The sequence below is a fragment of the Macrobrachium rosenbergii genome, chromosome 1 (genome assembly GCF_040412425.1).
Source record: "Macrobrachium rosenbergii isolate ZJJX-2024 chromosome 1, ASM4041242v1, whole genome shotgun sequence".
Lineage (NCBI taxonomy): Eukaryota > Metazoa > Arthropoda > Malacostraca > Decapoda > Palaemonidae > Macrobrachium > Macrobrachium rosenbergii.
This window is the reverse complement of record NC_089741.1, coordinates 9,066,056-9,078,481: the sequence shown is the minus strand read 5'-3', so window position 1 is coordinate 9,078,481 and position 12,426 is coordinate 9,066,056. Positions and strand designations below refer to the sequence as shown.

Here is a 12,426-nt window from a genome sequence, read left to right as displayed (position 1 = left end):
AGTGACTCTAGTCGAGGAGACAGTTACAGTTGTTCAGTGATAGAGTGATGCACTTTTACTTTAGTATATTTCTTGTTCAAATACTGATACCTCACATTGCTGATAATTCTTGTAAGGGATCACTGTTGCCTTTAGAGAACTCAGTCATATTTTTTTTTATTATGAGAATTCAGGTATCTGGATGTAGTGAGGTAAGTTTTGAATTCTACAGTTGGTAAGTGTATTTGAACATTTTGTGACAATTAAAATTGGTACCCAGACCCGGGAACAAAACAAATTATCACTCTGGTTTATGATTTATACTTGTGGTGTTAGGGATTTTTTGATAAGAGAGTGACCACATAGTTGTGTTTGCATTGTCTTGTGAATTGTTTAGTTGAGTAACTTAGAGAAAATGGCACTGTTCAAAGTTCAGGAGTTTTTAGCAGCTCCTTCCACCCAAGAGTTGTCTGATTCCAACCCTACTAAAGCTCAATGGCTTGCTTTAGCCTTAGCCTGTGGTCATTATTAAAAAAGTTTAACCAGATCACTGAGCTAACTATCAGTTCTCATTGGGCTGGCCTGAATGATTTGCATGAAATGAAAGGTCTAGGAGAAGCCTAGCACTGGGGCCAAATAGGTCACTCAGTAGTGATGAATGAATGAAAATGAAATTAAAAGTTGCACAAAGGCATAAGTTCTCATACTGGTGCACACTCACACAATAAATACATTTATACTCATATTTCCATATATACTCAATCAAAATGTATATTAAAATTGAAAATAAATTAAGTAAAATTATAAGGTAAAATTGTAAAATTTAGTTGTTTTAAAATTCATTAGGTTTTTGTATTTTTTAAATTATTTTTCAGATTTCATCCATTAAATCACAGCTCCTCGTAAACATTAAAATCGGTATTACTGAAAATGTTGAAGATTCCGACAAAATTTCTTTTATTGATCTATTTCCAAAATTTGATAATTGCTGCAGGTTATATTTTGGACATTCATACAATAAATGTTTCACAGTTATCAACACTTTGCAATCTGGGCACTTGGGAGGAGGGCCACGTGGACTTATCATTAAGTGTCCGTGTGTCAAATGCGTATGGCCTATTCGCAGACGCGTCAGAATTACTTGTGTGTGTGTCTCTCTCTCTCATATGACGAACTCCATTTTCCAACACTGGATTTTATCTGTTTTAATTTATTATTTTGTTTCTTCACTCCATATATTTTGCCATTTACTTACAATGATTGTTTTTATATATCTTATATAGACACTAATAGGGATGTCTAAATTTGCTCTTGTCATGTGGACTGCTTCTTTAGCTGCTTTGTCGGCCTCTTCATTTCCTTTAATCACTATATGGGCAGGGATCCAACATACTTCAATATTTTTTTCATTATTATACAATTTATAGAGTGAAAACTTAATTTGTTGTACAATATTATTTTTTTTATTATACCTTTGAATGGCTTCATTATGAGCTGGGTCTAACGTTTTAGCATTGCGTCTGATGCCGAGCCATATATTTTACTTCCATGATCAATGATAGAAAGCATTGTTGCTTTATACAGTGCAGTAAGGGTATGTCTATCGGCTCCCCAAGTAGTGTTCGATAGTTTTTTAATTAGGTGTAATGCTCTTTTACATTCTGATTTCAAGTATGTTATGTGGGATTTCCAGTTCAAGTGAGTTTCAAATACTAACCCCAAAAATTTTGCTGTTTGGCCAGTTGGTATGGAATGATTTCTGATTTTTAAATCTATTTATTCACCTTTTTTCCATTTTTTATCTCTATAAAACATTACTGCTTGAGCCTTTTGTATGGAGAATTTGAAGCCTACAGATGAGGCCCATTCATTTTTATTATAGCTTTATTAATGATTCGCTCTGCATGTTTTATGTGAGATGCTGAATAACATATGGCAAAATCATCCATGTACAAGTTACTTTTAATTCCAATAAGTAGGTTATTACTGACATCATTTACTGCTAGAGTGAACAGTGTGCCTTTAAGGACGCTTCCTTGTGGAACACCATTTTCAAGTGGAAATGTACTTGACAATACATCATAAATTTTCACTTGAAAAGTGCGATTTGGCAGAATGTCCACAGATGCTGTTTTTATGTAACGTTTTTAATATTGCATATCTCCATGTAGTAACATATGCCTTTTCAATGTCGAAAAAGACAGCTATAGTAATTTGTTTATGTTCAAATCCTCTTTGTATGTGGTCTTCTAAGTTAGACAGAGAATCCAGAGTAGATCTGTTACTTTCTGACCCAAACTGAGTGGGAGTAAAAATTTTATTTACTTGAAAGTGTGATGTTAGTCGAGCATTTACCATTTTTTCTAGTAATTTGCATAAACAACTTGTTGAAGATATTGGTCTGTAATTATTCACATTACTGGGATCTTTCCCAGTTTTGGGATAGGAATAATTAAGAAATAAATTTCGAATCCACAAGTGGTTATAAAACGCTAGTAAGTATGTCTTTGCCAAAGGTGCTAAATAGCAGATCATTTCAAAACAAATACTGTCACCTCCAAGGGCAGATTTATTGCTGTTCAACAGAGCAAATTCTAATTCTTCCATATTGAATTTTCTATTATAACATATATCTCCTACTGTTTCAAAATTTATTGTTATTAATTCTAAACTGTCTTTCTTTGTGCGGGAATACTCATCCAAATTTTTGTCACTACTTACTTTTGCTAAATTTTCCCCTATTACATTACTTATTTCTTTAGGATCAAGTATTCTTTTCCCACCTTTCATTATGGCATGTCTAGGTGGTTTAACATGGGTACCATTTATTTTCTTGAATTTTTCCCAAATTTTTTGCATGGGAGTATTATTCGAGAGATCTGATACCTATTTCCTCCATGAAATGATTCTTCCTTGAATTACTGCTCTTTTAAATTTTGCAGATATTTTGTTATACAGAGGTTTTAATGTATCAATTTCTAATAATATAATAATTTTTTGTAAAGTTCCTTCCAATATTGGTAATGTTTTGTTTATTTTACTGAACTTTCTATTCAAATTATCTAATTGCCTTCCAATTTGATGTTTAATTCTTATTAATTCTGTTAGTTTTTCAGACCATCATGGGACTTTGTGTTTTATTGATGAGATTTGGATTTTGGTATTGCTTTATCAGCAGCATTTGTAATGAAATCAACAAGAAATTTTTAGTTTCATTATGGTCTTTTATATATTCAAATGGTGGGATATTGCTCCCAATCTTCTTTATAAATGTTATTTTGTGGGACATGCTTGATGGGATTATTTTGTAATAATGAAATTAATATTGGGAAATGATCAGTTGTATGCAAGTCGTAAACTGTATGCCAATCCAATATGTCAACTATGTCAATTGAGGAAAATGTTCCATCTGTTTTAGAAAAATATGTGCTGATTTCGTTATCATTTATACAGCACATGTCATATGAATCTATGAATTCTTCTATTTTACTTCCTGCACTATTTGAGTCTGTACATTACAGTCCCACATCAGGTTGTGGGCATTAAATTCGCCAACTATCAACGTAGGTTCCTTGGCATTATTAAGTAATTCTTTAAGTTTGTCAAAGTCATAATTTTTATTAGGTTGTTGTATAAATTATAAATTACAATATTATCGTTTTTTATTCGTATTCTAATACCCGATATTTGCAGATCAGTAAAGTTTACAGGTACTTTGTCATAGCATACTATGTTATGTACGTGTATAGCTGTACCTAAATTTCCTTCTTCCTCTCTAGATGAAGATGCTAAGGTATATTTACCTACTGTTGATATTGTTTTGTTGACATGTTGTAAACATAATATCATTGGTTCGTTTTCTTTTAGTAATCGTTGTATTTCTCCTAGGTGTAATCTGGTCTGCAGACCATTTACGTTTCACTGAATAATATAGCTACTGAAAATATTTTATTATAGCGGTCGAGTTTTACTCTCTTTTTTTTTGTATTATCAACTTGCATTTTTTTTAATAATTTACTCACGACATGCATTTGTTTTTCTTTATAATATACTAATTGCTTCTTTATAATATACTAAGTGCTCAATGCACATGCAACCCTTTTCATGGGTACTCAAATCTGTGGTTTCTTTTTTTCTATATTTCATAAAATGTCTTATAATGTTTGTTAAACCATCTTTTGTTATGTTTTTGTTATTATTGCACAATGCAATGAAACAATCAGTACATCCACAAGTGTTGTCATGTATATTTCTTTCTTTATTTGTTCTTGTTGTACCAATTATTGGTGATGGAGTAATATCTTCTCCTTTGACATATTCATTGTTGTCTATGGTGCGATTGTCTTCCACTTCTTCGGTATTTTGGATATCTGTATCCAAAGGCTTTACTATTATTCTAGGAGATAATGGTATATTCTTAACTTGTTTTTGTTTTTGTTCCTTCTTCATATCTTTTGTCTTTGATTAGACCGATATTTCTCTAACAACTGTTGGTTTCTTTGTTATGAGTGGTGTTCTTTCCAATGGCCTTTTTTTATCTTTAATTTCCAGTCTATCAGGTCCCTCCTCTCTTACTTCCGTAGTAGCACCCCCCTGTGTGTCTATTTGCATTAATATTTCAAATGAATTTGATAAAATGTTATCTGTATCATTTGTACCTGTTCCTTTATTCTTTACCCATTTTAGTTTTTTTCCCTTGAGCATTAATTTCTTCTTGTGATTTACTTTTCTGTGCTCTGTTACTTCTATTTCTATGTATTTTTGTTTCATTATTGATTCCTGTTATTGAAGAATATGCATGTTTCGTAGATGGATCTTGAATTCCTCTCACTTTTAATTGCAACTTAGCCTCTTTTATAGACATCCCTGTTCGTTCTTGTAACATTTTCAATTCTGCTTTATATATATAGTACATACATTCTTTGGACCTTGCATGATGATCTTGTCCACAGTTTACACATTTTGGCTCACTACATTTCCGTTGTGTGGCATGTTCGTTAGATCCACAATAAGCACATATAGGTTCATTTCGACAGTTTTTCTTCGTGTGTCAATAATTACTACAATTTTGACATTGTAGTGGCTTTGGAAAATAAGGTCTCAGTTCTCTATTTTGGCCCAAAATTTTTATTTTTGAGGTAGATCTTGACCCTCAAATTTTATTTTTGCAATTCTTAATACTTTATTATTCTGTTTACTTGGCATTATGTATACTTCACAATCTTGGGCTTTGGTATATCTCATTTTAAGAGAGTCCAACAGCATATTCTTATCAACCAGTTCGTCATTATTTTCAGGAAGTACAATAGTACCAAGAATGCTGTTCATAGTGTCATGCTTCTTCACTTTTACATTCACATCGTCGATACTTTTTATGGATAGATAGTCTTCAGACTGGTTTTTTGTTGTGGCTTCTATAAGCCACGTCTTCATTTTTATTTGTCTAAACGACTTTTCTGTCGTTGAGTGTCTTTTTAATAAGAATTTTCCAACTTTAGGGCTGAGATTTGTTGTTCTGTTTCCAAGGTTAGAAACCTTGACCAACTTTCATTCCCAAAGAGGAGTCGAAATGAGTCAAGGTTGGGTCAACACGATATTTACTTCTTTTGGATTTGTTGTGCACTGAAGCATAAGGTTCCAGTGTGATTACATTTGGATTCTTTTTTTATTTTTCTAAAGAAAGGTTGTTAGAAGAGGTTCCAGTGGTTGTCAACTGTGCCGAGTCACTACCATCAAAAGGTCCAGGGGTACTCGAATCTTTATTTTCACTTAGCATAAAGATTTGAGGGAGAAAAAAATTAACCTAAAAACCTTAAAAGGATATCATCAGATTTTCATGGAGTTTTACTCTTTCATTAATGGCACAAGTGGGAACAGACTCCCAAATGTCCACTCCCTACCCTACCCCATAGGGGATGGCACAACATGATTAGAGTGGACCAAGTGTAAGCCAAACCCACTTCCTAGGACTGAGAGTATTACAAGAATACAATCATCCCCACCCTAATCATGTTATGGGAAAACCAGATAGAATGCCGAGAGTCCTATCCCGAGAACCAGAACCCCCCTGGAATCAGTGGTCCAGCCCTAAAGAATAGTTCTGCTTTTGAGTCATAAATCTGATAACTCTCAGGTCTGAGCATTATCGGGCAGTTGATGGTCCTACCGCAGTTCCCTCTATATAACTTCAAACATATCTTTTCCTATTTATCATATCCTATAAATTTTAGCAAAAGTGGAAAATTCCACGAAAATTAATCCAAACATATGTATAATGGTATATGGGACTCTTGGACTCAAACCCGGGAACAAATTCCTGGGGTTCAAGAGCCCCTCACCACGTCAAGGTGGTCCCATATCGAGGGGGTTAGCCTGTGGTGGTGAAGCACCTAGTAGTATGATTAAGTCACAAATTACATGTGTTGTAATCCAAGAATTGAGGGACTCTGGTAAAGTAGATGAAGAATTAGAAGAGGCACAAGAATGATTGAATGTAGCTGAGGCAGAATTTATAAGTAGGTAAGAGTAAGTGAAAGTTAACATTGAGTCTGAGATAAAAAAAAAAAAAGAGAAAAGTGATGCAGAGGCAGAGCTTAGATGCATAGCTACAGAAGAAAGCTTGTTTAAGTTGAAAAAGCAAGCAGAAAAAGAAAGAGAGGAAAGAGATGAACATTTGATTAAGCTAAAAATGCAGGCAGAAAGAGAAAGAGAGGACAGAGAGAAAAGAGAAAGAGCAGTAGAAGAAGAAAGAGAAAGAGAAAGAGAGGCAAGAGAAAAAAGAAGAGAACAAGGAAGCAGGAAGATTATGAATGGGGGATGAAGTTAAAAGCTCGATCCATATAACCATCTAACCCTACCCAAGATAACCAGGACCCGAATTTGATGTGGTAAGAGTGAAGAAGTTAATTCCAAAATTTTGCAGATGGAGCTCCAGATGAGTTTTTTGATCACTGAAAAAGTGGCTTCAGGTATGGGATGGCCAGAAGATAAATGGTCAGTCTTGTTACAAAGTGTCTTGACTGGTAAAGGAAGTGCCAATTTAGCCTTATCAGCTGATCGGTGTAAAGATTACAAGGTACTCAAACACAATGTGCTACAAATTTACCAGAGTATTATAATAAAAGATTCAGATCTTTGAGAAAGGATTTGGAGAAGATGACTTCCTTGGATTATGATTACAGAGTTAACAGGTGTTTCAAACGATGTCTGTAAGCTGCTAAAGTTGAATCTGTAAATGAACTTGAAGAATTAACTGTTTTAGAACAATTTCTTAAGAGGAATTCCTGAACACATAAGAGCCTATTTGAGAGAGAGAGAGAGAGAGAGAGAGAGAGAGAGAGAGAGAGAGAGAGAGAGAGAGAGAGAGAGGTTAAGTAACTAGTCAGCGCTACTACACTAAGTGAAGATTATAACATTATCAGTAGTAAATGCAACTAATGTATAATGTCACGTATGATAATGATAGGAACCAACAACTCACAGGTATAAAGTCTCATCCAAATTACAGGAACAAGTTTAGTGTCAACCCTTCAAGTGGTAATATTAATACAACACAGGGTATTACCCCTCAGCAATCAAATGTTAAATCCTCATCATCCAGTTTCTCAAGATAGATACAGAAGACTAATGTTATCTGCTTCAAAAGCGGGAGAGCAGGACACTATAGTCGAGTGTTATCAGAAACAACGACAGTCAAAGCCGGTTGGTCAAGTGGCCAAAGGTGACCAGGCGAAACAAACTACAAAGAGCAGTGCTGGAAAGATTGAGACTGTAGGGAACACTGAGACTAAACAAGCTTGAGTGTTTAGCAACCAGTGGAAATGTAACCTATGAAGGTACAGTATGCTGGCAACTCTAGGAGGGAGTGTGCAGGTACCAGTCAAGGTATTACGTGATGCAAGGAGTAACCATAGTATGGTAGTTTGTAGTGCTCACACACAGCTGGAGAAGAATCTGACTGGAGATTCAATTATTTTGAAGGGTATAGGAGGAAAAGAGCTAACTCCTATATGCCGCTTGCACTTGTCATGCGAATTGGTGACAGGGAATGTTGATTTTGCTGTAAAGGCCTCACTGGTTCTGGAAGGTGTGTATGTTTTACTGGGTAATGAAGTTGGTGGTGTCCCATTTGTTCCTTGTCCTATAGTGATGGACAAACCATTGAGTATTAGTCGTACAGTAGATTCAGAGAAGATTAAGCCCCACCTGTTTCCAAGTTGTGTTACTACTAGGAGTATGAAGAGAACTATGCCTGCAAGTGAAAAAAATCTGAGGATTTACACACACATGAAGGATCAAGTGAGGGATCTTTGAGCTTAGAAGAGCTGTTACAAGAAAGTGAAGCTTCCCTAGTGCTAGCAAGGAAGAGATTTCCCAAGAAGAAGAAGAACTTCTTGTTCTTGAAGAGACTCAGAGTAGTCAGAGTGTTCCTGAAGATAGTAGTGAAGCTACAGTAGCTGAGTTAACAGATACAGATAGTTCAGCCCTTGAAGTTGGTCAAGTGACTAGAGAGAAGCTAATGGAACTTCAGAAGAAGGATACATTGTCTGATTTGTTCTTCACAGTTGTTGATCGAGAAGGGATGCAACAAACCCCTACCTGTTATTATCTAAAGGAAGGTTTGCCAATGAGGAAGGATTGACCTGCATATATACCAGGAAATGCTGAATGGGGCGAATATCATCAAGTTTGATTCCATATCCACTGAGGAAGCAAGTGGTAGCAGTAGCACACAAGTCTGGACATATGGGAAACAGGAAGACTGCAGAGAAGATTATGAAATATTTTTTCTGGCCTGGACTTCACAAGGATGTAAGCAGGTTCTGTCGAGAATGTCACACCTGTTAGGTAACTGGAAAACCGAATGAAACCATTCAGAAAGCCCCCTACAACCTACAGAAGTTAGAGGAGAACCCTTCAGCAAGGCGATTGTAGATGTGGTTGGGCCGCTTCTGAAAACAATGAGAGGAAATGAATACTTGTTAACATTGTGTCCTGTGACAGGGTATCATGAGGCAATTCCAATAAGAAGTATAAGTGCTAAGGTAATTGCTGAGAAGTTGGGGGAGTTTTTCTCAAAGTTTGGGATACCAGAATTTGTGCAAAGTGATAAAAGAATGAACTTTACTTCTAAATTGTTCCAGGATGTGATGAATTTGTTAGGGGTGAAACAACAGTTATCAACTGCTTATTATCCAGAGAATCAAGGAGCCTTGGAAAGGTTCCACCAGACATTGAAAAGTATGTTAACAAAGTATTGTTATGAGTCAGAAAGAGAATGGAATGCTAGTTTACCTTTAATGTTGTTTGAAGTTAGGAATGCTTATCAAGAAAGCATAGGATGTTCACCTGATGAGATGATCTTTGGTCTGCTTATCATCCAGAGAGTCAAGGAGCCTTGTAAAGGTTCCACCAGACATTGAAAAGTATGTTAGCAAAGTATTGTTATGAGCCAGGAAGAGACTGGGATGCTGGTTTACCCTTGATGCTGTTTGAAGTTAGGAATGCATATCAAGAAAGCACAGGATGTTCACCTAATGAGATGATTTTTGGTCGAGAAGTGAGAGGTCCATGGAAGATTCTTGCAGCAGAAAATTGGGAAGAAAATCACGAGGAAATCCAAGGAGAATATGTGAAAAACTTGAGGAAAAGGTTAAGAGAAATTAGAAAATCTGAAAATAAGTCAAGAGAAAATGAAAAGAAGATACGATGCTAAAACTAACTAAGAAGTTTTATTGTAGGTCAGCAAGTTCTTGTGTTCTTACCAGTGAAAAGATTTCCCCTTAACAATAAATTTCAAGGTCCTTACAAGATATCAGAGAAGTTAAGTGATCGAACCTATATGACTGAAACACCAGGAAGAAGGAAACAACAGAGGAAGATACATATGAATCTTTTGAAACCTTACTTCTCACAGACTAAAGCTGAAACAGTTTCTGTAACACAGACAAATTCATCCACAGAAGATGACGATGGCTATGAATTGGGAGCTGGAAGCAAGATGAACAACTCTTCCATATTGAAAAGTTTGGAGGATAAATTAAAACATCTGTGTGTTGAGCAAAGTGGTGAATTAAGTGAAGTGATTAACAGTTTCCCATAAAATTTTGTAGATGCACCTAGGCATACCGATATGATAAAACATGAGATAAAGATCAGAGAAGATGGAAAACTTTTTAAACAGAGAGCATATCACCTATCACCTTTTCATCAACATGTCCTGAAGAAAGAAGTTAAGTATTTATTGCAGCATGGATTAATAGAGCCCAGTTCAAGTCATTACAGTTCTCCACGTGTGTTGGTGAAAAAACCAGATGGTTCATTTAAGATGTGTACTGATTATAAGAAACTGAATTCTATCCTTGTGTGATATATATATATATATATATATATATATATATATATATGTGTGTGTGTGTGTGTGTATATATATATATATATATATATATATATATATATATATGTATATATATATATATATATATATATATATATATATATATATATATATATATATATATATATATATATATATATATATATATATATATGCATGTGTGTGTATGTAATGTATATATATATATATATATATATATATATATATATATATATATATATATACATACATATATATATATATATATATATATATATATATATATATATATATATATATATATATATATATATATATATATATATATATATATATATATATTTATAAATATTCTGCTGTTCGCCCCTCTATGCATTTATTTGTAGGAATATCATTCCGACAAAGGCGGGAGAAGGCGGTTGTATCGGCCGGGTGAGCGCTAGGCATTTAAAAAAATTAACGTCCGTTCGTAGCAGAACTCGGTAGCATTAGGGACCTAACCCATAGAAAAGTTCCCATAAATAACCCTTATTGTAGGTGGTCTTAAGCTACTTTTTTCCTGTACGCTGTTCGGCAGATGTTTTGACAAAATTTCAGACCACAAGGGCATAAAAAGATGCGACCCTGTGTGTCTGACCCAGCGATGCCGCAGATAGAGAGAATCACCCACTACGAATGCATGTCAGATGCGTCCGGCTCTTCGCCCCTTTGTCCTGCAGTCTTATGTTACTAAGTGAAGTGGCGAATTAATCCCAGAACTTCCGATCGTCTGTTTCCTTTGTTTCATTCTTCGCCACCACCATCCAGATACCCCAAGCTTTTATGAAGTCTAGATTAAGAATAATTTATATTGCTTAGCGACACTCAATTATTCCCGTGAAGTAACTAGGAATTAGGGAAAGTTAACAAGTCATTTACAGCATTTAGACAGCCTTGTGTCTCGATCCCATTGTTTGGAAGAGCCCGTTGTGTTTTAAAACCATACTGAACGAAAAGAAAATTGACGGCGTCCAAAGTTGGGCGACTGTTAAAGTAAATTCCTTAGTTACTGCATATTCTTTGTGTCGAGGGTTCTCCTCGACTGGTGTCCTTATTTCATTAATAAGCATCTGTCTTTGAGGTTAATTTGTAGCTTCAATTGACAGGTTACGTGTGCCCTTGGCACGCAGGGCCTTATTAATTACGTTAATCAAGTATTAAACTCATCAGCCAAGCCCCCATACGTAACATTGGCGATCTCGCGTAGGATCTAATTAATTTAGAGAAAGAATCTAGAGGGAAAGAAAATTAATTACAATTAATTCCAAATAGAAAAGTCAGATATTTAATTTAATCTTACTCTTCCAAACAAGGAGACAGCACAAGGCATAATAATAATAAGAAGAATAGTTAGAATACCAGGTATAATTAAGAATTAGCATAGGCAGGAAAGTGTGCATTGAGAGCAGCGTAATTCACCATATATAAAATCTTAAGAAAAACATTTTTGTCGTGTTCGGATATCGTGTTTACATTTCAGCGAAGGTGGTACGTTGAGTTACCGTGTAATTGTTAATATTTTGCTATTTTCCTAGGCCAAGGATTAATGCATGATATTGATTTTTTTTATACGGGTTACTCGTGCACGATAACGAGCGGAGAAAGCACGCCTCACGTATCTCTTGAGGGTAGAGACAGCATTTGTGAAGTTCATTGAATTTCAAAAAGTAGTAACAGCGTTCATCACTCCCGATTGGCATTAAGTGTGTTCATATAGTGGGAATCATATCAAAACACCGTGTCATTGAAATAGCAAACGAATGGCAATAGTTAATTTTACCATAAAATACATTTTTCAGTAACATAAACTTAGTCCCATCCGAGCCGCCTAAATCCATTCCCTTATCTCGCTAGTGGCCACTGCCTAAGCGTGAGGCAGAAGACGGTTAATTCGCGCGAGAAAGAAAAATAACAGAGAAACAAGCGTTGTATGGTAATTTCGTTTTCCATCCTTAATGTAAAATACTATGCATTATTGGTGTATTTAGAGCAAATCTGGATGCCTGCATTTGCTTAGTTCGTTGTGAGAGGAA

General features: G+C 35.1%; 1 protein-coding gene across 1 annotated transcript; it reads left to right on the top strand.

The window, feature by feature from the left end:
• Positions 1-6,667: 6,667 nt before the first annotated feature.
• LOC136839378 (uncharacterized) lies at positions 6,668-9,694 on the top strand. The gene is made up of 4 exons (XM_067105298.1): positions 6,668-6,745; positions 6,902-7,054; positions 9,123-9,219; positions 9,435-9,694. The coding sequence occupies exons 1-4, from the start codon at positions 6,668-6,670 to the stop codon at positions 9,692-9,694; spliced, it is 588 nt and encodes a 195-aa protein (XP_066961399.1).
• Positions 9,695-12,426: the final 2,732 nt, after the last annotated feature.

Coding starts and splice junctions, on each gene's coding strand:
- LOC136839378 (XM_067105298.1), top strand. CDS start 6,668: ATGCAGGCAGAAAGAGAAAGAGAGGACAGAGAGAAAAGAGAAAGAGCA. Junction 7,055..9,122: donor ATCGGTGTAAAGATTACAAG/GTACTCAAACAC, acceptor AAATTGTTCCAG/GATGTGATGAATTTGTTAGG. Junction 9,220..9,434: donor GTTCCACCAGACATTGAAAA/GTATGTTAACAA, acceptor GTTATGAGCCAG/GAAGAGACTGGGATGCTGGT.